The 27,722-nt window shown below is 36.4% G+C and overlaps 1 protein-coding gene across 7 annotated transcripts in view; it reads right to left on the reverse strand.

Moving 5' to 3' along the window:
- The window catches only part of CPLANE1 (ciliogenesis and planar polarity effector complex subunit 1), a 72,248-nt gene that overhangs the window by 10,700 nt on the left and 33,826 nt on the right, over window positions 1–27,722 (reverse strand). For 3 of the 7 annotated variants that reach the window (XM_034442377.3, XM_034442381.3, XM_034442375.3), the window contains exons 28-50: window positions 27,437–27,588; window positions 27,150–27,313; window positions 26,218–26,291; window positions 24,752–24,834; window positions 23,650–23,721; window positions 21,591–21,765; window positions 19,246–19,539; window positions 18,384–19,127; window positions 18,061–18,224; window positions 17,582–17,696; window positions 16,542–16,593; window positions 15,438–15,491; window positions 14,993–15,121; window positions 14,550–14,642; window positions 13,717–13,839; window positions 12,679–12,785; window positions 11,923–12,118; window positions 11,070–11,311; window positions 10,179–10,272; window positions 9,015–9,173; window positions 8,647–8,680; window positions 7,389–7,520; window positions 6,387–6,549 (exon numbers count right to left, since the gene is read on the reverse strand). In XM_034442377.3, coding sequence (XP_034298268.2) covers window positions 6,387–6,549; window positions 7,389–7,520; window positions 8,647–8,680; window positions 9,015–9,173; window positions 10,179–10,272; window positions 11,070–11,311; window positions 11,923–12,118; window positions 12,679–12,785; window positions 13,717–13,839; window positions 14,550–14,642; window positions 14,993–15,121; window positions 15,438–15,491; window positions 16,542–16,593; window positions 17,582–17,696; window positions 18,061–18,224; window positions 18,384–19,127; window positions 19,246–19,539; window positions 21,591–21,765; window positions 23,650–23,721; window positions 24,752–24,834; window positions 26,218–26,291; window positions 27,150–27,313; window positions 27,437–27,588 — 3,615 coding nt within the window. The remainder of the gene's footprint in view (window positions 1–6,386; window positions 6,550–7,388; window positions 7,521–8,646; window positions 8,681–9,014; window positions 9,174–10,178; window positions 10,273–11,069; window positions 11,312–11,922; window positions 12,119–12,678; window positions 12,786–13,716; window positions 13,840–14,549; window positions 14,643–14,992; window positions 15,122–15,437; window positions 15,492–16,541; window positions 16,594–17,581; window positions 17,697–18,060; window positions 18,225–18,383; window positions 19,128–19,245; window positions 19,540–21,590; window positions 21,766–23,649; window positions 23,722–24,751; window positions 24,835–26,217; window positions 26,292–27,149; window positions 27,314–27,436; window positions 27,589–27,722) is intronic. The other 4 variants (XM_087888223.1, XM_034442382.3, XM_087888222.1 and 1 more) reach the window with 3 other exon arrangements.

Genomic DNA, 27,722 nt, shown 5'->3' on the forward strand with positions numbered 1-27,722 from the left:
CACGTATATCTTGTATAATTTTCATTTTTATTCTGGGTTTTTTCCCAGCCCAAATAAAAGTATTAACACCTTTCTGCCATACTTTTAGATTTTCGTCTTTCTTAAGCACAGGTATCATTTGAAATAAAAATAAGAATCTAGGTAAAACATTCATTTTAATTGCTGCAATTCTTCCCAATAAAGACAACTGTAGTTTTTTCCAATTTTCCATATCCTTCTGTACCTTCTGCCAAAGTACCTCATAATTGTTTTTATATAATTTTGCATTTGAAGCTGCTATATATACCCCTAAGTATTTAACCTTTTTAACTATTTCAAAGTCTGTCAATCTTACTAATTTATCTCTTTCCAGTATAGTCATATTTTTAACTATCATCTTTGTCTTATATGGATTAACTTTAAATCCTGATACTTTCCCATATTGATTGATTAAATTCAATATATGTGGAGCCGACTCTATAGGTTGGGATAAAGTAATAACCAAGTCATCTGCGAAAGCTCTTAATCTATAGTCTTGTTGTCTAATTACAATACCCTTCACTTTTTCTGAGTCACGTATCTTATTCAATAATATCTCCAAATCAAAATAAATAATAATGGAGACAGAGGACACCCCTGCCTTGTTCCTTTCTCAATTTTAAAAGCCTCTGTTAAACCTCCATTAACTATGATTTGTGCTGTTTGCTGCTGATATATCGCTCTAATTGATTGTATAAAATATTCCCCAAAGTGCATTTTCTCTATTATTTTAAACAAAAATTGCCAGTTCAAACGATCAAATGCCTTCTCTGCATCCAAAAATATAAACGCTGCAGGGACTTGATTATTTTTTTCTAAGTATTCCAGTAAATCTACGATTTGTCTAACATTATATCTCATTTGTCTCCCTTTTATAAACCCTGATTGATCATTGTGAATTATTTGTTGCATAACTGGCATTAATCTATTAGCTAATATTTTAGCAAAAATCTTATAATCAGTATTCAAGAGTGAGATTGGCCTAAAATTCTCAGGTTTAATGGAATTATGATCCTCCTTTGGGATTAGTGAAACAAAGGCTGTTTTCCAAGAAGGTGGTACTCCTCCTCCTAGTTGTATTTTATTAAATAAAATTTTAAGTGGTTCTAACATTTCAAATTGTAGATGTTTATAAAAAACAGCTGTTAATCCATCTGTTCCCGGAGCTTTACCTATTTTTAATTGTTTGATTGCCTCAACTATTTCCTCAGAAGTTATTGGCTGATTCAATCTCTCTCTCTGCTCCAACGTTAATTCAGGAATCTCCATCTTTAAATATCTATCAATATCACCATCTTGAATTAAGTCTTTAGCATATAACTTTGTATAAAACTCCAAAAAAGCCTTTTTTATTAAATTCTGTTGATAAATCTCTTTACCTCTAAATTCTATCTTATCTATGACACGTGATTTCTGTTTTTTCCTCATCGTATAAGCCAACCATCTCCCAGGTTTATTAGCATTACAAAATGTATTATGTCTGGCATATTGTATGCTAGTTGCTACTTGTCCAGCCATTAACATATTAAATTGCTCTCTTAAAATATTAATCATATCTTTTGCCTTTTTATCTCCCGGGTTATTTATAAGCAGTTGTTCTTTCTTTTTAATTTCCTCCTCTATCTCTTTTCGTCTATTTTGTTGTTTTAATCTATATTTATTATTCAAAAAAATTAATGTTCCCCTCATATATGCCTTACACGCATCCCATACCATCTCCATCGAGGTTCCTTTATTCATATTATTAATAAAAAATTCTTTCAATTGTTTTTTAAGCTCAAAGAGATTATCTTCATATCTAAATAAGTTCTCGTTTAGCCTCCAAGACCTCCTTTCCCCTCTTTCCTGCTCTAGTTCCACCCAAACCGGACTATGATCAGTTAATGTTCTTGGACATATCTTCGTACTCTTCACCCTAGAAAAAAGATCATTTGTAGTTAATATAAAATCAATCCTAGAGAAAGATTGATGCCTATCTGAAAAAAAAGTAAAATCACTCTCCAACGCATTCCTTTCTCTCCATATATCTCTGAGTTCGATATCCTCCAAAATATCAAAAAAAGATTTAGGCAACTTGGCACGCATGGTGGTCTTGGAAAGACTTTTTTTATCCTTCTGGGTATTTAATACCCCATTCCAATCACCCATTAAAAGTAAAGATCTGTAATCCCATTGTAAAATTTTGGTATGTAAAAGTTTGTAAAATTTTTCTTGTTGTTGATTAGGTGCATATACTCCAACTACTAGCATCTTCCCATTCTGTGTTATTAATTCAATTGCAATATATCTACCTTGAGTATCAGCCTCAATTAAATTAGCCACTAAGCCTCTTTTAACATATATAACTAGGCCATTTTTCTTTTCTGGTGCTGAAGCCACAAAATGTATACCTAATTTCGAATTTATCAAATACTTTTGATCTGAAGATTTAATATGGGTTTCTTGCAAACAAATAACATCGTTCTGAAATTGTTTCAAGTAATGAAATATTTTCTTTCTTTTTTGTGGAGAATTTAAACCATTGACATTCCAGGATAAAAATTTATTTGCCATCTCTGGGCATTCCAAGCTTTGAGAGCATCAGCTGAACCTCCTCCGCCATCTTAGATTTCGGCCTAGCTCCTCCCACTGCTTGTGTTTTTTGGACTTGTTGAGTTGGATCTTGAGGTTGTTGTGCCAAATGTTGTTTGTAAGTAGCTCTTGTAATTCGTTGATCTTCTGGCAGTTGTATCTTCGTTAGTGCCTCAAGGGTTGGTGGTTGACCCCCACTCAGTAATGGATCTTCCAAGTTAGCTCCTCCAGCTAGTGCTTGAGCATAGGTTTGTAGTTGTGCTCCACCTTTCTCTTGCTGCGTAACTTCCAATTGCTTTCCAGCACCCCCTGGTGAGGGTGGCCTTCCAGCCTTTAAAATATTAGCATAAAAGTCTTTTGCCTTTCCAACTGTGTTTAAACGATGCCTTTGCCCAGCATATGTCACTATTATCCCAACTGGGACGTCCCATCTGTACTGGAGCTGTTGATTTCTTAATTCGTTCACCAAAAAACCAAACTGCTTTCTGTCTCTTAACATTTTAGGAGGAAGCTCTTTCAAAACCACCAATTCTTGTCCCTCCACTTTAATCTTATTTCTGTAAGAGGCTTGCAAAATGTCATTTCTAAATCTCCTTGTTGTAAAATAAATCACCACATCCCTTGGTAGTTGCTTTTGTTTTGCCAGCCAGGAATTAACCCTGTAAATTTTGTCCATTTGGAATGCCAAATCTTCTGGCCTTTCTAAGATCAGCTCTGCTAAGGCGTTGGAACAAACATCTTTTAAATTTTCACCACTCTTCTCTTTCAACCCTCTCAGCCTCAGGGCAAATTCCATTGATCTGTACTGTAACATGACCATCTCGTCATCCACTTTCTCTGTCTGTGTCATAATCTCTCCTACTTTAGCTTCAAGATCTAAGTTAGCATCATCAATCTCCCGTACTCTCTCCTCAATCTTTAACATGTGAGTAGCCAGTCCTGAAACTGCAAAAACAATGTCATCTCTTATTTCATCATGTTTTTCTTTCACCACGTTTGTAAGTTTCTTTAACTCCTCTGAGAATCCTTTCATCATTTCTGCCTGATTGTTCAGGGCACTCATTATAAATTCTTTAAGGTCTTGTGACTGTGCATCAGCCGGAAGTTGTTGTTTTGGAGTCACTACAGGAGAGCCTCCTCCCCCTTTAGAAGTTGGTGGCTTTAGTTGTTTAGCAGCCATTTTTATTTTAAAAAGAATTTTTCCTTTTTGCAGCCAGAAAGTCTTATAAGCAGTCTTACAAAGTGTATTTCAAAGTTTTTCCAAAATAAACAGTCCTCTCTTCCAACTGTAATCAATCCCCAGCAGTCTATTCTTCAGGCAAAGGGTTCTTAACAAGCAATTTCCTTTTAACTTTCACTTTCCCTTCCGCCCTTAACAAAGGCTTCCTCTCCAGCCTCCAGCTCAAGAGAGCTCCGTTTGCAACAATGTATTCACGGGGTTAAGCTCAGTTTATTATTTAAAGAGGCTTGCACTCTTGCTTCCGCTCTGTCTGCCTTAAGAAATCATTAGAACTCACTGTTTGCCGGCAGAATTGGACGCAGACGTCTTGCTCTGTGAATCAGAGGCACCAGCGATCCGGAGCAAAGGGAGGGGTGAACTGGGGAGCTCTCGCCCTCCGAGTCCCTGGAATTAATCCAGTGACAATCGGGGAGCTCTACCCACCCCCTCCGACTCTCCTCTCCTTCTTTGCCCGAAGGAGAGTTTTTTCAAACCGCCGGACAGCTGTTCAGCGCTGTCAGGGCGTTTTTTTACAGATCGGGTGGCTGGCGGTCTATGGAGACCGTCTTCGAACGTCTGCGGAGCCACCGGAAGTCAAGATTATTTTTTAAAGTTTCCCTTGTCCTTAGAGATGACAATTTCCAACTGTTTAATGTTATTGTTTCATCCAGCACAATTTCCCATCATGGTCCTGCAGAGATTTTTAAACATTGTAAGGATTTTAGCGGTCTAAAGTCTCCTGGCACGGCTTGTTCTTCCTGGACAACAGCCATTCCCTCTGAATCATGCTGTCAAAGATTGAAACCTAGAGAAATGTTGAATTACTCTTGCTCAGGTTTCTACAGATGATGGATGAATTTGGAGAATCCAGGGTTTTAAATAAGATAATATTTCTGATGAGTTATGGTTTCTTCTTTGCCAAATGGAAGGGGAGAAATTGATGTTCCTGTCTTCTCAGAATTAGCTGGAAGACTGTGGCCTTTGAGAATGGAGAAATCCATGGGAAATCTCCCCTTTCCTCTCTGCTTAAGCATACAGAGCCATTCACCTCCACCATAAGAAATGCCTGGGTCTAATTTAGGTGCTGTACCAGGGAGACAAACACTCTGCAACATTTGAGCTGCCTCTCACTAAACTCTGAGGGATAATTCTCAAATACAGCTCATCTGCCTGGAATTCACACTGTATATCTGACATTAATACAATTGAGCAGGTCCAGAGGTATTTCACAAGAAGAGCACTCTACTTCTCCGCTCACAATAGAATCCCTTATGCCACCAGGGTCAAAATTTGGGGCTTGGACAACCTGGAACTACGCCGCCTACGGTCTGACCTAAGCATAGTACACAAAATTGCCTGCTACAATGTCCTACCTGTCAACAACTACTTCAGCTTCAACTTCAACAATACACGGGCAAACAATCGATACAAACTCAAGGTAAACCGCTCCAAACTCGATTGCAGAAAATACGACTTCAGCAACAGAGTGGCCAATGCCTGGAATGCTCTACCCGACTCCGTAGTTACATCCTCAAACCTCCATAGCTTCAGCCTTAAACTGTCTACCGTGGGCCTCGCCCCATTCCTAAGAGGTCCGTAAAGGGGGCGGGCATAAGCGCACCAGCGTGCCTACTGTCCCTGTCCTACTGTCCCCATTTTTTTGTACTCATTCCTTGTTCATGTCTATGTTTATACCTATATAAACCTATATTATCCTATACCTATATTATCTTGTACATGTTCAACGAGCTAAATAAAATAAAATAAAAATAAAATAAATAACGTAGCAATATACCATGGGTGAATGAGAACTCTTCGCTTTTGGTGGTGGTGGTGGGTATGTGGATAGTTTGGATTTTTAAGGTGTATTCATATCTCAAGCATCACCGAAATTAACTGCTATGAGGAAGATGCCCAAGTGCAAAATCAAAATCTTTTCTCTACACATAGAAGTGTTTCATCTTTCAATCTTCCACCTATGCTTCATCTCGGATTCCTTTCTCCCTACTTTCCTGGATATCTGCTACATTGTCTCCCCATTCCCACTCCATAGCTCAGGTCGTGTTTTTTAATACCCTTCCATGACTTCCCCGTCTCTAGGGCACCCTTCCCACGGCTTTTTATACTATTTCTATTTTTTTAATATACTATTTCTTTTACTTATTTAACCGGATATAAAACAGGTCCCATGTTTTTTTTGCTTGCTTGTTTTTGACAGCTGGATGCACTGCGTAACAAAATTATGCCTTGCAGTCTCCAGCCCTCTTTTTCTTTGGAAATATCTGAGTCTGCAGGAGATCCAGGCGTATTTTGTAGAAATGAATAAAAATGGTGGCTGGAGGCCAGAAATTTTCAGTGGAACACTGTAATTTTTAAAAAGGAATTTACAGTGGGTAAATTCATCTTCCAGAATTGTTATGATTATGTATTTTCATATTTCTTCTCACACTTGATTTTATAATTGATATGCCATCTTTCTGAAGAAATGGCCATCCAGATTTAGAAATACAATTTTAGAACAGAGAGATTCATATTGATAAAATTTTTCCTTTTAATATTTCAATGCAAATAGCCTTACCATCTTTCTCAAATAGAATGGACTGTGCTCTTTTGCCCGTTTTTCGGACAGTGTTTGCATATATTCGGCAAGTCTTTCTTTTCGTTTTCTTTTCATCCAAGCATGTAACTCTTTTTTATCCTCCTCAGCTTTATACATCTTTTTACGTGGTATATTTGAACGACTGAAATAACAAAATCAGAGTCTATGACATTATTTTCTTACATATGATTCTTAACTAAGACAGGAATAGATGCTTTTAAGCATATTTTGCTACCAAATATCTAGTGACTCCAGAATCATACAGTAGAAATAAACTATTTCTGTATTTGTAATAACAGCCAGAAGTCGCTAAGACCCTTGTTATTTAAGGGATGGGGGGAGGGGAACAAGTCAAAGTAAAAATATTACAAACTGCTGTAATTTACAGGGGAAAAAATTATGGCTGCCATTCATACATAAAGTGTTGTTTTCCCCTTTTTCTATTGTCATTTAGAGCAGGGGTGTCAAAATCGTGCCGCGTCATGTGATATATCGTGACTTTTTCCTTCACTAAACTGGGCATGGGCGTGGCCAGTGCGTGACTCATCTGGCCCATGGGCTGCTAGTTTGACAACCCTGATTTAGAGATAAACACTAGTTCCGATTATTTAATTGACTGGTGGAAATCCTAAGTATGGAAACTAGCAATTCCATCTGTCCATGAATATTGATTCATTCAGTCTGTTTGTCATCGGATGCACATGAGGTGAGCATCCCTGTTCAGAATCACCAGCCACTACACAGTTAAAGTTGAACAGTGACTCTTTATCCATCAAGGTCAGTGCATCTACAATGAAATTGGTTTCTTCAAGTTGGTGTATATATTACAATAAGAATGAATACAGGTAGTAAATTCATCTACTGTATTTTGCCCTACCCAAAAACAACTACTGTTTATCAGATCTCATACAACCTAACATTTGCAACACAGCATCATCAGTATGTAGCTCAAAGGTATTAAAAGTATCAATGTAACACTACCTGGCCATTTTTTTAGCTTGAATTTCTGTAAGGCCCAGCTCTGAAGGAGTAACACCATTCTCCACTATAAGATCATTAATGATGTCCAAAACATCACTCAAGCCAGTGATTTGAAGGCGATCTTCTGAACATCTATCGAAAAAAACTAATTAAATTGCTGCAAACTGGAATGCTACTTTTAAAAATACACATAGCGATTAAATAACATCACAATGACACTTCTAAACCTTTACATAAAACAATAACTGGAATATAAGGACAGATGCTATGAATATACAAGTGTAGGCAAAAGATGGACTTTAATCATTTTCTCACACTACAGGTCATCCTTGCTTAATGTCTATTCATTCAGCAATCTTTCGAATTTACAAGGCAGTGAACAAGTGGTTGTGATGACTGTTACAGCACCCCAACAGTCACATGATCGGAATTCAGGTTCTTGGCAACCAGTCTGCATCTACAACCAGAGCGTGGACTCCAGCTGCCTCACATTTTCTTCTGTCTTTTCGGCTGCCCTGCACGTTACTGTGGCCTACTCGGCACCCCCCAACCTGACATTGCCATCTTTTTCCTCCCACTGCTGACCTGGGATCTGGGGCTAGGCAAAGGCACAGTCCTGGGATGGACACGGTGAGCTTGGCAGAGCAATAGAACTTGATCTGCCAAAGGGAACTCGCTAGGCCTTGCTGGGGAAAAGGCAGTGGGACACAGCCAGCAGGCCATACAGGGCAGGAAAAGCATAAGGGCAGCTGCAGGCAGGCCTCCAATGTGCGTGTGGTTGAAAAAGTGGTGGGAGCAATTTCTGATTTCCTGCCAGCTTCTCCATTGCTTTTGATTGTGGAAAAGTTGGAAAAACGTTAGAAATTATGACATGACCATGGCTTGCTGCAACACCATAATCACGACTTGCGCACTGAGTATCCAGGTTGTGATCCGATGACCCCAGGAAAGCAGGGATGGCTGGAATCTCTGAACTGTTTACAAGTCCCCCTCATTCAGTGTCATCGTTATCTTTGTATGGTTGCTGAATAAATGGTTGTATCCTAAGGAAAAACCTTTAAGTCAAATTTGGCTCTTTAATAAAAACTTTACTAAGTACTCTATAAGTACTTCTTCCCATAATTTTGAAATCTGCCACTAAGTAGAGGATAGAATTTATTTCCAAAGCTGGTATACTGATAGCAGAGTGGTAGGAAAGTCCCCCAATATGACTCTCCCTACTTCAGTAAATGCTTTTGAAATATTTTCTCATACATACCTCTCATCTTGTTCTTCCATTTTAAAACTAATATCTATAAAAAAAAAAAAAACAGATCATCACTAACTTTTAGAGTTAATAAAAAATAAGCCAACTTTTAGCCTGGTTTATTAATAAAATTAATTAAAATATTAATTACTCAAAATAATATTTCCTTTCAAGCCAAGTCAAAGAATGTTATGGGTCACTGACGAAGACTTCCTTACGCGATAAAAGCTCGAAGGTCCCTTCCAGCTCTATCCTGATTGAATTTAATGTAAAAATATGGATATGCTACTAGCAAATAAAGTATTCTATAAACAACTAAAAAGATGGTTTACAAAAGTATATATATAAAAAATAACGCAAAAACCAAGAAAGAGTAGTACCAGAAAACAACTTGTTGACCCTGGGATGATTAGCAGCTGATACTGAAGGTGAAACAGAAGATGTTTTTAAGGCAATGAAATCCTTTGGGGAATATTCTGCTTCTAAGAAGTCTTTTTCCTCTGTAAAATTCTCCACTCTTATATGGGTTGAATAACGTTCTAGTTGAACAGAAGAACAGAGTGAAACCAAAGTTAAAAGGGGTACCATATAAAAAGCTATGCGACATTCAGGATAGAAGCTATGTTCCTCTCTTACAGCAAGTACAATGAAGAATTGAGTGCAGATTTATTATGGCACGAGGGTTGATGGGTAGTAAAGGGGTGATATTCCTTTAAAACTCAGGATATGCTTACTGATACCATAGCATCACTTTAAAAACCACGAGATTTCAGTATCATAACAACTCAACTGCAGCTGTTATGTCAATCAGTCACTCAAGATGAAAGCAACTTGGCCACACTTATCTTCCATTGGTAGATTCCCAAATGTTTGTGGTCCAAAACAGAGTTATAAGACTGCTGGTTGGAGTTGGAAGACTAAATAACATTATAGCCAGAATTAATAAATTTCCATAGCAAATTTCCAAGTTCAGTTCCAGTTCTGACTTTGATCTTTAAAATCTGTCCTGGGATTATGACCATTTGTTTAGCGACCGTTCAAAGGCATGATGGTGCTGAACAAATGGTTCTTATGACTGGTCCTTTGAGTTCCGTCTGTTGCAACATTCCTATGGTCACTTGATCACAATCAGGTGACTATGATTGTAACATGCCACAGTCACATCATTTCTGACATTCCCTGCTGATTTCCACAAGCAAAGTCAATGGGGAATCCTGTAGAAAATCATAAATTGCAATCATGTGAATTTAAGATCCCACATCATCCTTGGGTTATGTTAGCAACCGGGACTGCTCAAATTGCTTTTACTAAGTGATGCAGTCAAATGACATTATGATTTATAACTGTACTGCTTAGTGACGGAAATTCTGATCCCCACTCTAACCTCAGACCAGACTTCTCTTCTTCCCTATATATCTACCAAATCTCTTCTATGTGTTCTTATTATGTAAAGGGAGATATATTTTGAATCACTTATTCCCTTCCATATCAAATTGCCATACAGTCATAATATCTTCAACCCAACCCTCAATTAGTAAACTCACCTGCTTTGCAAAGCTGAACACCTGGTGCAAAGAACAATATGTCATCTTCTTCTTGCGGAGGTATCACACTGACATCTTTTGCTGTTTCCCCAAACTGTAAAAAAGAGACACCGATGACATGCAGCACTTCTCACCTACATCTGTATATAATAAATATTATAATATATATGTCTTTTCTGAGCATTTCTTTTCCATTTCATTTAATACAGAAGTCTAAGGTTAACCCAAATATATTGAAAAAAATACAACTGTTAATATTTTTTAGAAAAAATCTCTCCTTTGCTGATTTTTGTTCACATCTGCAGAAGTTTCTTTTATAAATTAGACAGTATATCTATGCTTTTAACAGAGTTTATTACAGTTTATTTATTTTTCCCCCTATATCTGTCCTCACGATGAAAGTAGTAATAAAATTCTACACTTTACATATTGATTTGCATTTAATTTTTTTTCATTAAAATTGACTAAATTATAATTGAATTTATTACTGATCAATGAAGCATTTTTTTCACACAACTTTCACACAAAGTTTCCTAAGCAACTCATTACTAGCCAGAAATCTTGTATCATATCCAGGACATGTGCTTTCTTCTCCAGTTGAAAGCACATATAATTGATACACAGACATACACATATATACATAAAATTTATATTTACTGACAAAGGAAATAATTTAATACAAAATAATTTGTCGTGAAAGCGACTGCCTGAGGACTCCTGGATTGGGGCTGAAAGACGAAAGGAAACAGTATGCTCCTTCCCATATTTGGATAGACTAGGTTGCTTCGATAGAAAACCCATATACACATACATACATACATACATACATACATACATACATAATTACCAAGGGGAGAAGGATTTAAAATAAAAACATGAAGTGACATATACCAATTTGGTAGTGCTATATTCTTTCTCCATTTTTTCTGCCAAATTTTGTAAATACGATAGTTGCCTATCCATTTCTTGTAGTTTTCCAGAAAAATGCTGTCTACTGATCTTTTGACCCAATTGTCCTGTGTAAATACTGGAAAAATCTTCATGAAGGAGACTTGAGGTAAGATGATCCCCAGCAGTTTCTTCCTCTGTTATTCTTGGTGGTAGTAGAGCTAATTCAATCTCGAGACTCTTTTCTTTCAATCAAACAAAGACAAAAAAAGCTCAAAATATTTCCAAATGCAGCCAATTGCAGGTAGTTTTCAACAGTTTATTTAGTGACCGTTCAAAGTAACAATAGCGCTGAAAAAGTGACTTAGGACCTTTTTCAGTTACGACTTTTGCAGCATCCCCGCGATCATGTGATCAAAATTCATACTGATGACCACTACTGTGTCTCAAGGTCATGTAATTACATTTTGTGACCTTCTGACAAGCAAAGTCAATGGGGAAACCAGATTTACTTAATAACCAGGCTACTAACTAATCAACCTCAGAGATTCAATTAACAACTGTGGCAAGAAAGGTCGTAAAAGGGGGGGAAACTCACTTAACAACAGAAATTTTGGGCTAACTTGTGGTCATAAGTTGAGGACTACTTGAAAAGGGTTTAATTGAAAGTCACACTGAAGTTTTATTTCTCTACAAAATTTCAAAGCGTACTCACAAAGTGCCATCAAGCTCTCAGCGTAGAGAGATCCAGATGTTACATTCCTGTGAGGTTTTACATGATCCCCTTCTCCCCCAGTGTTTCCCTAAGTATATTTTGAAAGCAAATTGTTACGAAACAAAAATTGTAGATGTTTACCTTGTCTCTCAGATTCATCCAGTGGTAATACACTGGTAACGGAGACTTTTGGATAATACAGCTTGGTAGAAGCTGGGAATTCAGACTTCACAGGTTGTGTGACAATAGGCAGTGCAGCAGGCTCACATTTAACTGGCAAATTCTTGAGAAGATCACCAGATTCTATATCGGTCACACTGATATATCTCTGTTCAGCCTACACCATATATTTAAAAAACAAACAAACAAATAAATAAACCAAATTGTAGGTAGCAAACAAGGTTAAACTGTTAAATCTTTATAAAACTGCACTGAAGAACTGAACCTCTCTCCTCCCGTAACTGACAAATTTTACTGAATAGTTTAGACCAGAGGTGTCAAACTCGATTTCATTGAGGGGCGCATCAGGGTAGTGTTTGAGCTTGGGGGGGGGAGTGGGCATGGCCAGAGTGGGCATGGCCAACTCGATGTCATTCATGTTGGGGGTGCCTGTGGTGGCCCGAGCGCTCTGCCAGCGAAAATGGGCTCCCAACCTCTGTTTTCGGCTGGGATGGCCTCCTGCACCTCTCTCCCAGTGAAAATGGAGCTTGGGAGGGCCACGTGCCGAGCCAAAAACGGAGGTTGGGAGCCCATTTTTGGTGACAGAGGCACTGTGGGCTGGTCCTTTGCTGTTTCCAGGGTGGCCCTGTGGGCCAGATCCGGCCCCCAGGCCTTGAGTTTGACACCCCTGGTTCAGACAGATGGCTGCATTTTCAGGAGATGTTTCTATTGACTGACCAAATCAGATGACGATGGCAAAGGTGTCTCTGTAGTTGCGCTGGCTGACTTAAAGTTGAAATACAACTCTGGCGGCAAAGCCTGAGGAACGCAAGAAGGCAACAGTTCTAAAGAAAAAGAGAACATGGTTAAAAGTCACCTAAGGTTAACTCAACTTGGAGAGCTGAAAAAGCTACTTGGAAAGATAAACAGCATTGCGATGAATCCTGAAATGCTAAAAATGTAATTGCAGAGCAAGATTTTTTTTTTTTTGTTTGACAGCCAAATAAAGGGTAAGCAAACTGACTTCTAAGGTCATGTGTCTTTCCTGAAACTCTTTTGTTAAAGCCCTTGAAACATCTTACTGTCGCTTAAAGTTGATGGCATGGTTTAATTACCATTTAGAAGTCAGAAATACAGGTACATACAAGAAAAAAAAACACTGTGATGTGAGCCTTAAGCTAAATTTACTTAAAAACAAATGAGCCTCACTTTATGAAAAAATACTAGAAAATCTTGCGTTTGGGTAGCTGCTTCCTTGCTTCATTCATGGTGACCTTTACCCTCCTCACAAAAGGGATTGGTATGACTACAACTATCAAAAAGCATCCTGATCTTAACCTTTAATAAAGTCCAATCAATATAACAACTGCAGGTATTCCGATTTTCTCTAACAGTGGAAGAAAACTCTAAACATGTATTTTAAGTTCTAAACTGCAGGAATAAAACAGACAATACTAAGCACCCTTTGGATACACTAAATTCGTACGCATACCCAAGTCATTAAGTGTAAATTTAATGTTTAATATAAATATTAATATTCAAGAGCTCTATATTTTGTACAACAATCATAAGTTATACAGTTAAGAGAACAGTAACATATAAATCAACCACAGCATTATATAAGAGTAATAAAAACAGTAGCCCCTCATTCATTGGATAAAATAAAATATTCTTTTGCACAATATTATAAAACCAGTATATAACATCTATCTTTTAAAATTTAAAGACAGTGAAATTTGGTAATGTATTTTCAGAGTAGATAAGCAATAAGCACACCTGTTTCAGAAGCAGAAGCAGAAGCAGAAGCAGAAGCAGAAGCAGAAATGATTGGCTGATTTTTATTAGTTTCAGCAATTATTTGTTCTGAGTCTGTTACAACATCCTGATGTGATTTTTCAACTTGATTGATGAGAAAAACATATATAAAGTCAGAAAGCTTTAGCAGATAAACATTCTATTTTTCATATACCATAGATACTTCTGGGAATAATTAGATTTTATAAGAATTATTGAATATCTTATGGACAAATTTAAAGTCAGAAAAAAAATCAATTTAGAGCCACTTGATTCTTGAATGGATGATCTATCTGCCTTTGATGACTATTTAGAAATATTTCTTGCTCCCAGACAGGAAGATTGTTTTGATCAGTTCCCCATAAAAAAACGGTTGGGAATTTCTCAGGCACCAGACTTCACAAAATAAACATTTTAAAAGAAAAATCTCAACACCAAGGTCTCACGTGATATTGTGAAATTTTGGCATTTTAATCTAAATTGCTAAATTTTTGTCAATGTCAAAATTTCTGAACTCTCACAAGATTTGGTCATTTTTGGCTTTATTTAATTTTATGGCTCCATGTTTCTTATAATTCCTATACAATTTCCTTCAGCCCCTCTTTAATTCACCCCTGGAGACAGTTTGCGAAGAAGAAAATAGCAATGGGAGAATAAAACTCAATAAAAATGTTTTTCCCCCCCTCCCTCTTTTAGGTCAGCAAAAGGCTCATAGCTCAGGTCTTGAAACTCTGGATCCCACTATGATAATATTTGTTTATTTCTGAAACACAGAATGTTGTGCTTCTTCAAAAATATTTTGAAAGAAAACACACCTGTTACAGATGCAGAAGCGACTGATTGATTCCCAACAGATTCATCAATTAATTCTTCTGATACAGTTTGTATATTCTGAGATGATTTCAGAACTTTATTCCCATGAGAAAAACATAAGATCAAGATGAATCAAGAGAACGGATCCTGCTAAATTATTATAAAGGCGCTTATTCAGGAGTGAAAGGTTAGATAATTTTGCAGGGCAGAACAAATTTGAAATGCAGAAATGAAAGCGTTTAGATGGGCATTTATCTTACACAACTGTTACTTTGCAATCCACCATTCTATACAATTGTTACTTTGCAATCTACTAGTCAACGTTATTTGAGAAAAATGGACATACATTTGTGCTCTTAGAGAACGCAAATTATGTTAGTGGGAAACCATTTCATTTTCAAAGCTTTAAGAAAACAGTCACAATAATTTCTTGCAAGAGTTTTACCAGTGTCTGTATTTGTGCTAGCGTTCTGCAGATCTGTTGTATTTGTGCTAGCGTCCTGAAGATCTATGGCCTTTTTTCCTACAGAAGCCAGGTAATGTAGTGCCGCTGATGAAATATACGTATCTGATTCTAAAATAATAGAAAGATAGGATTATTATCCAATTCAAAAACAAAACCACTATTTCATAAGCTATTGCTAATTGTGTCACTTCAGCCATTTGCCTGAAAGTGGACAAAATCTAGTTATCTGCTCAAGGAGGAGGGGGGGGTTATGAAGAAAATGAGCAGAACAGTACCCATGTTTAATTTCTTTCCTCTACAAGCCTGCCTACCAATTGTGTTTGTCACCTGCATTTTCCCCCTTAATTTTCTAATGCTGAAAACAAGTAGATGGGATCCGAGAGCAACCCTTCTGATGCTTCTCAGAACCCTCGTCTTGACGTACCATTGTTCTGAAGCCCGTTGAAGTCAGTAAAGCTCAATTTTGCAGTGTGAGAGGCTGAGAGAGGAGAGGGAGATGGATTAAAAAGAGACACGAGGTAATAAAGCTTGACTGTCAAATGCTAATTCCTTCCAAACCTGGCTGTATTTATGTTCTATTAAATCACTCAAAAGCTTCCCATCCACTGCCTGTGAAGGGAGTTTAATTACTTTAGCTATAGCAATAAATCTGGGAACGACAGCCAATTTTAAGATGACATTTTATGCATCCTCATTACAAGAGTAAATAAGTCTGCATTTCTCTGTTGCGTCCAAGCAACCAGCAGCTGATCAGTTGATGGTGAGAAGAGAATTATTTTTCCTTGTTGAAGAAACACGGGAAGGATTTTTCCTTCCCATCAACGAAGAGGGTGGGCCCTCACTCCTCACGTTTAGGAAGATGACAAGCTTTCTAATTATTAATAGAACGGGCTCTAATGATTATGATTTTTAATTTGACGTATGATTTAAATCAGCGGTCTCCAACCTTGGCAAGTTTAAGACTTGTGGACTTCAACTCCCAGAATTCCTCAGCCAGCAAAGCTGGGAGTTGAAGTCCACAAGTCTTAAACTTGCCAAGGTGGGAGACCCCTGATTTAAATTACAATGTACCATATTTATTTTTATGTTTTATAGTCTGTATTAGAGTGATGCATGGACCCAAAAAAAATGGGATATAAATTCAATACATGCATAAACAATAAACAATTACTCCGTTCCCTCTTACAGTGACCACAATGCTCTTATAATTAGCATATGGTACTTTAAGGGGAAATTAGTAGAATTTATAAGCACAATTGAAACACAAGAACTCCAAGCCAGAACCTGTTTGAAAATGCATCTCTTACCAGCAATTACACTATCAGTAAAAAATAACTTAAATATAAAGGCCAAGACAGATTTCTGTAAGTTTTCCCATGAATCATTTGAACAAAGATTAAGGGCTGCTAGTGAGAAATTCCATACCCAGTCTATATAGGTAACCATTGCCATTCAAGAGAAATATAAAAACTGTGATACCCTGGAAAGAACTTTCAATCTTTCAAGACAAATTTGCTGAAAAACTTACTCAGTAATGAATTGGCATCACACGGGCCAGCACTTAATTCAGCTTGGGTTTCCTGAGGCAAGAACAAGTATGATTAAACATATACAAGTGATTTAATTTTAGTAATATACTTCAGCGTACTAATAGAATTTTTCAGTATATATTGCTAGGGAACAAGAAGATTAAGCAAGATTTAATTTAAATAGTTAACACCAGTAAAACACAACATTTAAATTACAAACACACACACACACACCGTCAAATCTGAAACAATTAATAAGAAGAGGTGCTGGACAAGGGAAGCTCAGGAAAGGTATATAGGTGGGAAGGATGTCCCTAAGCAACTTCCAACCTTCCCTGCCGGTTTTCCCATTGACTTGTGGGCAGTTGCCACGGAGGATCACAAACTGTGATAGCTTGATTGTAAGATGCTGCAATCATAAATGTGAACCAAGCACTCAAATCACAATCATGGGACCATGGAGATGCTGGAATGGTTGAGCTTCAAAGATCAGTCATAACCTCCACTCATTCAACACTTCAAACAATTGCTGAATGAGTGACTGTTAACTGAGGACAACTTGTATGTTTTTCAATTAACAAATTACCTAGTTACTATTTTCTATAGCATATCATTCCACCGCATTTTAATCTGCTTCTGTGAGTCCCATCATCAGTCAAAAATAATGCAAAGGGAATAGATGAAGCTGTCAAGTTCAAATGTATATACTGCATGCTGAATCGTTTTCTCAATTTGGAAAGTCTACACTCTAACAAGATATATTTGATGCTTCTTTCTTAAATAAGGATGATAGAATGTTTTGTTGTAGAACTATTATGTATTAACCTTATTATATCTGTCTTTACAGATAAATGAGTGTTTTTCTGGAACATTAGCAAATACAAATCAAGTCCAGAGTGAAAATGAATGAATGAGAAAAAAGTGGACTAGTGCATCACTTCTATACGATATTTTACCTTATTATTTTTTCCTATATTTTACTTTAAAACCAAACAATATAATGAAGATAATTATCAATTAACATTTTCTTATTGCTTGCCTTTGTTGGCTTTACAGTATCAGGAAGAACAGAAGAATCATCTTGTTGATTAGTCACAACACCTTTCATTTTTTCTTCCTTCTCCTTGATCCGATTTTCAATACGTCTCTTCTGTCTAATGTGATAATAATAAATAGGTTGTTTGAAAAATTCCCAGAATGCTCCAGACTCAGTCCTATTCATCTAGCGTAGAGCCTCCAAAGCAGAATGATAGCTTTGCTTAGACTGGTAGATAGAGGAAGATGGTGCTAGATATATAATAAGCAGGTGAGACAATACGAGAATAGAACTAGCTACAGTACATCAACTATCAAGTCACACAGAAATGTAATCAATATTTTCTTAACCTATGGAGAAACTACGCCTGCTCTAATTGTAGCATTTGTTACTTTACAAGAAAAGTTCTTCTCTCTTTAGTGCAAGAACTAAAGCAACTGCGATCAGATTTTGGTGCATAGGATTAAACGTTTGGTCTTTACCTTTTCTTATTACTCCTCACTTGTCTTGTTTCATTTAGTTTAATATTAGCTTTCAATAACTGCATCTGCTTGGGAGGGTCTTTATGCTGTGGGTACTGAACAAAATGCTGGCTTTGTTCAAACGCAATCAGATCTTGAAGGGGAATGAGTTTCGGTATCTGAAACTGTTCATAAAACAGAAGAGATCATAAATAAATGCAAGTTTCCCTTTCAATATTTGGGGAGCAAATCAAGTTGAAAAAACACTTCATTTATGAACTGGAATGAAAGGGCTGTTATGACATCTACATTAAAATGATACACATATTTTATAAAGCCATTACCTTGGTTAGTGGAGGCAAATTAGAATAAAGCAATGGTAACCCTGTCTGTCCAAGGGGTGCTCCGCAATCTGTGTTTTTTGTTGTAAATGTACTTGGTGAACATTTGGATTGTGGGCTGGTCTTCAGATAAAGCAAAGGAATTTCAGTAAAAGGCCCATATGCTTGATGTGAATTGATTTCATTGTCAACCAATGGTTTTTCTGCCCTCAGACGTTCATGGAAGGGTTGCAACGGTGCTGAATCTTCCTTTTTTCCATATTCATCCACAGGAAACTGTTTGGAAATCCCTGTCTTGACTGGTTCTGCCCAACGCTTTGTCTGCTCTTGTGCCTGGTTTATAATGTTTTGATCATAACGGTTCAAATTTAGATGTGCTCCTGTCTCATTTGTGGGTTCTAACATCTGTAAATTGGGAGGATTTTGTGCCAGAGAAGGTGGGGGACCCCAGGCTTCTCTTGGTCCTGATGTTGGTCCAGAAGATCTGCGGGGGGTTACCGGGCAAAAATTGAGTGCCTGAAATTGATAACTTGTTTTTAGCTTAAGCAAAGGAAATCCTTCTGCATTATTCAAGGGTTTTGCCAATGGAATAAGCTTTGGTTTCTTCTCAGCATTTAGGGAAACAGACAACAGAGGGAATGGCCTGGCTGGATTCTGATGAAGTGAGCTTTGAAGTGGCAGCATCAATCTTGCACCCACAGACTGACCCTCTCGTAACGCTGAAGAATCATTCATGTGCACAGATCTCTAAATAAGGCAAAAGATAACAACGCAATGTTTTTTTTATTATAGTACTACTTGATGATCACATTCAACAAAAACCTGTAATATGAGCTTTAAAAATTTTTAAATCTCAGCAACTCACCGTTTTGTTTCCATCCTGGCTCTGATCAGGTAAGGTCTTTTCTTCCTGAGAACTGTTATTTTTCTGACCAACATTCCAATTGTTTCCCAGAGTTGGTTGCTGATGGTCAGTAGGTTTTTGAATGCCACCTGCTGGCTGCATGGCAGGAGATCGATGGATATTATTCATTTCCGTGTTTGAAGCCCGGTTTCTTCCTAATGGAAAGGGTTGAGGTTGCTGCATCTGCTGTAATGTATTTGGCAAGTTGGCAAATCCCACTATTTGCATGAGGCTCAGATAGTTAATCTGCTGTAGCTAGAATATAAGAAATTAATACAGTTTATAACTGTATTATAATATATGGGGACAATTTTATCAATGGATAGAAAGTGAATATAGACAATAAACATGGTAAAGATAAGATTTTTGGGATAAATAAGTTGTAGTATATTAAAAGTAAATGAAAAAGGAACGATAAATGTATGTATGAAGAAATGATGATAAATTATGAAGATGATGGCACAAAAATATTATACCCAGATGATACATGGATTGATTAATAATGTACAGGAATGTAGGAAGAGATATAACTATAAAGCAAAAAAGAAACTTGAAATGAAGATGTATGTGAATTGAAATCGTGGCTGCTCAAATACCATCTCAGATTGAATTGAAAAAGAAAACAACAAGGAACTGGAGAAGGGGAGAGGAGTAGAGAGAGGGAAGGAGGGGAGTTGGGAGGTGAGAAGAGGAGAAAAAAAGAATGGGAAAAGGAGGGGAAGAAAGAAAGGGAAAAGAAGAGTAGGAGAGAGGGTAAGAAAGGGAGGAAGAAGAGAGGAGAGGGGAAAGAGGAGAGGAAGGAGAAAAGGAAGGAGAGGAGGAATGAGGAAAGTAGAAAGGGATAGAAGAGGAGAGAGAAGGGGAGAAGAAAAGGAAAGGTTGTATTAAAATAAAAGAAGGTGATGGTAGAAGAGCAGACCCGAACAATTAGTTAGAAAATAGAAGTTAAAGAATAAGATGAATGAACAATGATCAATGATAGACAAAAGACTGTACATTTAAATATGTTGATAAAAAATAAAAAAAAAAATTTTTTTAAAAAGAGAAGAAATTAATACATTTACTAAAAATGTGTCTTAGCTAAAACCTATTACGGAAAATATTTGCGACTCTGCAGTTATCGTATTAAAACAGGCAAAAGCCAAAATATTATCCTTCTTCAATAATCACATTGTTATGACCCTTGCATCAAGTTTCAGGAAAAGTGACCAGTACTTTAAGAATAGGAGATAATTTTAAGGGCAGTAAAGTTAGGAGCCAAATAATACCAAATATTTTACTTCCTAGCCACATTAGGCATAGTTTTAGTTTATATTTGAAGTACGGGTAGTGTGTTTGTAGAATTTTCATTGTGTTTTAGTCATCTGTAAAAACATTTCCACTATTCAGAAGCCAACTACTTGTGTCACACTTCCAGTTATACATTTAATGCACAGAAAGGTAAATAGGATTGTTCCAAATAGGCTTACTTGCAGCTATACCTCTAATCTCAGATTATTTGAAGAATAAAAACACTCTGGCTTCAAACTTAACTTGCAGAAATGTGCTATTCTTGGAAGCATTACCGAATTCATCTGCCATTATCTTCTGGGATGTTTAATCATCAATTATTCTCTTCCCAGTTTAGCCATCAGCTAAAATAACCAAACAAGTACCAACCAAGCTTGATCCTGTCTAGTTTTCAAGGTAGGTCATGGTTGTCTGGTGCTGCCAACTTCTGAGGCATAATACAGGAATAGAGCTGCATTGGGCAAAATATTTCTAATGCAATTGGCTATTTTGAACTTACTGGAAGCATTCTGAACTCGAAGTAGGCTTTTCTGGACTTGAACAATTTCTAACAAGGTGGGAATGATCCTGGAACACTTTTAGTGAGAGTTTAACAGTCTAGTTCTAGCTCAAAATATTTCAAACTCAAAATATTTTGCATACGTACTTCTACAAAGAAACGTCTTTTTACTATGTTCTGAATTTTACAGAAACATTAGTTCTGGAATCCTTTGGTCTCCTGAGCCCCCATTTTAATTTTGAAATACAACTCTCAAGACAACAAACAGTAATATAGAGGATAATATAGTGACTTCTTAATATGAAAAATACTTAAGAATTTCAACACCTTATGCATTTCAAAGCATCACCCATTTTCATTAAAAAAAAAACATTGGTATGGAATTCCCACTGGAAACAGAAGTACATGAACAAAAAAGTACAAAATCATCCCTTTTCCCCCAGCTACCAACCCGGAAAGGTTGGGGAACTCTGTTCTAAGGTATATGCTTAGATTTTTCATAATGTTATATTTTCACCTGAATCAGCTTAAACATTTCGTCTTGTAGCATTTGCCCGACAACCTCTGAAGTGTTCGGTGGTTGTGCTGTCGTTTCTCTATCAATCATCTCTGTTGTTACACCAGCGTTATTTGAAGGAATGTCTGACACCTCTGTGAAAGATGGCTGATCATCTGAAACAGTTATGTCTACACTGCAGGGATAAAAAGGGAAATCAGCTGTGATAAACAGAGGAATCAGGAGTCTTAACTTTTTTCTTAAATATCTAATTTATACAGAGTCTAGTTCTGTACAGCTGTACACACGGTCCGAAATAGCAGGGACAAGCTACTTCCAGAAAAATTGCACATTTAAGATGTACTGTTATTTGTTAATGGTTGAAGAGTATGAAATAAATAGTTCCTGCTTAGGAAGTGACTACTCAGAGGGGAACATACGGGTATCTGACTATCTGAAACAGCTATCGTGAGCAATTCCTAAATAACAAAAGATATTAAAGTCAGATTGCTTTAAAAGTCAAGCTGTGGAAGCTGCATACTGGTAAACCCAGATATAAAATTACAAGAGGAACATTAGACAATAAAGTTCCATTACATCTGATATCTCCTTGTTTTTATATTTCTCCTTATTTAGGGTTTATTTTCCTCCTCTCAAAAGTGATAGTGACATTCATTTTAGTACCATATTTTCTGGCGTATAAGACGACTGGGCGTATAAGACAACCCCCAACTTTTCCTGTTAAAATATAGGGTTTGGGCTATACTCGCCGTATAAGACTACCCCTCTTCCAACGCACACCAAATAAAAATTAAAAAACATCAACTGGCTCACCCACAATGTAAAAGCAGCTGTGCTAGACCCAAAATGGCCCCTGCAACAAGCAGGAACCTCACACAGCCACAAAAAGCCCCAAAAAACAACTTTTACACTTTACACACACAAAATTCCACATACAACTTTGTGAGATTTTATGTGTTTGTGTAGTTAGAGTGAAACACTACAGAAACACACTAAATCTCAGAAAGCTGCACAAATATTATTTTATTTTATTTTTATTTTTATATGAAAGTTAAATTTAAAACTTCCTAAACTTTAAATGGCTAGGTCTAAAAAAGAACAACTAAAAAAAACCCCAATTAACTATTTTTTTTAAAGCTCCCAAAGGGGAAAAAAACTTACCCAATAGAACAGGGGTCTCCAACCTTGGCAACTTTGACTTGTAGACTTCAACTCCCAGAATTCCTCAGCCAGCTTTGCTTTGCTGGCTGAGGAATTCTGGGAGTTGAAGTCCACAACTCCCTGCCTGCTTGATTGCAGGCAGGGAATTGCTTGCTGATGGAATGGATTCAGGCAAGCGAAGCAAGGCAAGCGTTGCGACTAGCAGCTAAGGTAAGCAAGCTGGAGGGGGAAAACTTTTTTCCTTTTACATGGCTCTGGCGATCCCAGCTGCGTTGCCTGATTAGCAGGCAACTTAGCTGGGATCGTCAGAGCTTGGATCGCCAGAGCCATGTAATAGCAGGCAACTCAGCTGGGATCGTCAGAACTTGGATCGCCAGAGCCTTTCGGGCTGGTCTGCCTGGTTACAGGAGAACGACACCCGGCGTATAAGACTACCCCCGACTTTTGAGAAGATTTTCATGTGTTAAAAAGTCGTCTTATACGCCAGAAAATACGGTAGTTATACACGTATCTCCAGTTACTCTTTCATAAGTCAACATTACAGACAATAATCTCTCCTCTTCAGACGCAATTCCAGGAAGATTACAATAATTAGCAATTTATCAATTTAAAATTCCTCCATCTGGAATTACTATTATTCAAACATTCCACTTTAGGATAGGAATTAAATATTGGCACCGTTCCCATGTACTTAAATACCTCCCAGTCTTCCTGGAACTGCCCAGTTCTTCCAAGGCAGTTCAGAAACAAATCTATGGATAAGCAACCATGAACTAATGACAATGGATTAAACTTCGGAAATAGTGATTTTTAAACTGATAATAAAATGCTGGAAATTAAGGGAATGGGTTAAGGACAGAATTTCATACATTTTAGAAAATAATTTAGTAACACTTACCTTGTTGTTTCTGCTCTCTTTTCAGAACAAAATAAAAGGGGAAAATCACTGGGAACTACTTCACCTGTAGCCCTGGAGATACAAAGAGAAAAACATGTAATATCTTTAACATATGATAAATCTCAATTTGAATGCATGCAAATGAATTTTAACTAAATAATTTTAATTCAAAGTTTCAAATGTATTACTTACTTTTCGTTCTTTATCACAGCAGTAAACTTTTTTGTAAACGCTGTTTTTAAACAAACATTGTTACCAGGTGCACAACATTGGACTGTGTACATCTGGTCTCTGTAACCAGTAGTAACTAACTCAACAAAACATCAACATCTAAGTGACATGAATGCTAAATTGAAATAATAAAAGGTAACTGCTCAAGAGAGAGAAAAAGAAAGAAAACGAGTACTATTAAAAGATTATAAATTAATTTCTAAAGGGAGTTCCTATATACTTATTCATTTAAATCATTTACAAAAACATCATTCATTATGGAAAAACAATTTAAAGAGGATAAAATTAACCAAGAGCAATTTTATGAATCATTTTTGAAATATGTCTGATTATATTGTATATTAATATTGTTTATGCTATGTTAATATGTAAATATACTGTATATTAATAATATATTAAAGTTCACAGCTCTCATCAATAAATGTTACATTGTAGGTACAAAAGGACAGAATCCAAAGATGGAAGAGGAATTATTCTGACCTCTTTATTTCCTAAGCAGCTGAGAGCACTTTGAAATAAAAAAGCAAGATTTCAGTCATCTTTACTTCCTGCTCTACTTCTAGATTCATGTGGAGTCCAGAACGTTCAGGAAAATAAAGATGTCAATCTGGAAGTACTTCACTGTGAAGCACTCATGGCCATTGAAATGATATACCTTTATTTATTAGGAAAGAAACTCTCACATATATCAAGAGATAATACGTGGGAATAGATCAGGACTTCCTACTGCTGATGTAGAACGAAGCTGTGAAACTATGTAAGACATAACTTGCTGGTTAAATTCTGATACTTGTAATAATCAGCAAATAAAAATAAAGCGAAGAATGAAACATGTAGACCAATAGATATACAGAATATTAATTTCTCTCACCCATCCAGTTTTGTACATTTTCCCTCAGTTGTTTCCATTAAAGGTGCATCCTGTTGACATTTTACTTTTGATTCAGAGAGATGCTGTGATTTAAGGAGTATTTAAGCATATATTAACATGTTATCATTCCACCACTTTAAAATGATAAAATTTAATACTTATTTATTCCATTAACACTCTGATTGTCAGCCAATTGTTGGAATTTCTTAAATGATTAATCCTGAGATGAGGACATATAGCCAAGGTTATTTGTCCCCATATAATATACAACATTGTTATGTATATCTTCTAAAACATATAGCTTGCAGTGTCATTTTACAGATTCAATATGTAACAAGACTGAAAAAAATGAGCTTCTGTAATTGTTTTTGGATGGGAGAGGGAAACCTAAGGACCACTTTCAGCCTGTTATATAAGGAATAAATAAATAAATAAAAAAGAAAGTTAGAAAAAATGAAGCAGGGGCCAGAAATAAAATAGCTGCAAATATTAATTTTTAATCTATTACCATATTTTATTCAATAAAAACGTACAGGCCAGATACTTGGTCTACCATCTTGAACCCCTCAGAGAACAATAATTAAATTCAGAAAAAGTAATCATATTATCAACTTAATTAATTGTAATTTACTGAATATGTAGGTATGTTGTTGATAATTCGAGTCCTAAAAACCAACTACTCAAAAACTGTTTCTTCAGTTTAAAATAGCTTGTGCATCCTAGCTAAAAATTAAAATTCAATAGCAACCAGTAGCTTTTTTCAGAGTAATTTCCAAAGAGCCTCAAAATATAAAGTCATGAAATCAAAGAAACTCTGTTTGATAGGCAAAATTGAAGCAGAAAACTGTATCAATTTTAAATTTCGATAAAGAATGAAGAACACAAGAGCTCACTGTTGTGATGAAAAAGTTATTGGACTTGGAACATTTCAAGCAAAAAAACTATAGGTCTTTTTTTCCTAAATCAAAGAAATGTCCATGATGCTTCATTAACCATCTATGAACTATCACTCATCATTAATCTGAATTTCTTTTTATACAGAAAGCCTAAGTATAGGATATATGTTTCTCTTTATTATTATACATGAAATCTAGACCAAGAATTGTATGAATGAATTTGATTTTGCAGTAACAAGTCATGATTTTACAAAAGCCAAGTTAAACAATGCTGAAGGCCTCTGGAATGAAGACATATTCTAGCATAGTGGTTCTCAATCTTTTCTTCACCAAGGACCTCCTTTAAATATCTTTTGTGACCACAGAATATTGCCATGGACCCCCAAGACTCAAGTCAATATTTAAATTGTAACATTTATTGAAGCTTTTGTGGACCCCAATGACATTATGCCCCTCCCCCCCAGGGTCCACTGCTGTAGCATATCTACTGATAGTGTTATATGTGAGGTATAAAGCATAGCTTTTATAAACTGAATGGAAGAAAATACACTTATTTTGAGAACCACTTACCTCTTTTTTCTTTTCTACTGATTTAATACTGACAGAGATGGTAGGATTTCTTGAAACTGGATCTTCATTATACACTTCAAAACAAGCACAACATTAAAAAGAACAATAAAGAGAACAATGTATTTCTTTTCCATACCTTTCCCTTTCTTTTCACTAACAATCCTTTTCATTAATTCTCTTGTGTTTATATGAGAGACGATAAACATTTTAAAAGAGCCTTGGTAGTACAGGGGTTTAAGGCACCCTGTTATTAAGCTGGTTATTAAGACCAGCTGCCTGCAATTACTGCAGGATTCGAATCTCGCCAAGGCTCAAGGTTGACTCAGCCTTCCATCCTTTCTAAGGTAGGTAAATTGAGGACCCAGTTGTGGGGGCAATAAGCTGACTTTGTATAAATATACAAAAGGATGAAGGCTATTGCTGAGCACATTGTAAGCCGCCCTGAGTCTTCGGAGAAGGGCGGCATATAAATCAAATAAAAAACAACAACAACAAAAAAAAACAGTATTTGTTTCTGAATGGCTCTTAAATTCTGATTCACTGAATCTCTTTAAAAAAGTTGAATTTATTTTCCTCACCTAAAGTAGCATTCCTATATCTTTGTAATATTGTTCAGGTTTCCATTCTATTTTGTGAATAATATGGGCCTCAAAGTGAAGTAAAAGATCTTTTCTCAAAGTGTGATACCCATGCCTGGAGTCTCAAGTCCCTAGCTGGAAAATTTATGTACTGGAGACAAATTCCTTGTGTGTCCAATCACACTTGGCCAATAAAATTTTTTAATTAAATATGAGAGAACAAATTCTGGGGGGAAAAACCCAGTGTTCCAGAAATACTAGAGGATTTAATATTACATATCCCATGCAAAAATCTCTTTTATTTCACATAAATGACTTCATATGGATGAAGAAAATATTTTTCTTTTAACTAACCTTCAGTTTCAGATGGTACAACTATTTCATTTCGTAGAAACTCTGCCACTTTTTCTGCCAGACTGATATCAACAGTTGTATTTCCAGTATCTAAATTAGGTACCATAGAATGACCTCTATGACTTACTTTCTTCCTATTTTGCTTTTCAGATAATGTTCTGCACCTTTAAGAGTGACATTTAAATATATATATATATAAGATTTTTGGTAGTAACCTTTTATACAACACAGTTTTTACTCCCTTTGGCAATCTATGCCCTTACATCAAACTAATGCTGAATTCTTACCTTGGAATATTTTTAAATGGTTCATCATATGCATGTCCATTTTGGATTTCAGCTGGAGCTCCCTCCGATGAAGAACTATTTGTACCTTCAGCACCATCTTTCTCCAGTTTGGGTATGATAGTGGAAGATTTTTCCCACAGTTTCTGTGGTTTCTAAAACAACAACCCCACGTATAATTTTTAAGTTTAAAAAATGATTTGTATTCATAGCTTTGCATTACACTCCTGTTGTACACCTTTTCAATATCTGCTATTGCACCGTAGGAAACCTGTCTGCCTAAGAAAAT

This window comes from Pantherophis guttatus, chromosome 2 (genome assembly GCF_059756535.1).
Source record: "Pantherophis guttatus breed Tessera chromosome 2, ASM5975653v1, whole genome shotgun sequence".
NCBI lineage: Eukaryota > Metazoa > Chordata > Lepidosauria > Squamata > Colubridae > Pantherophis > Pantherophis guttatus.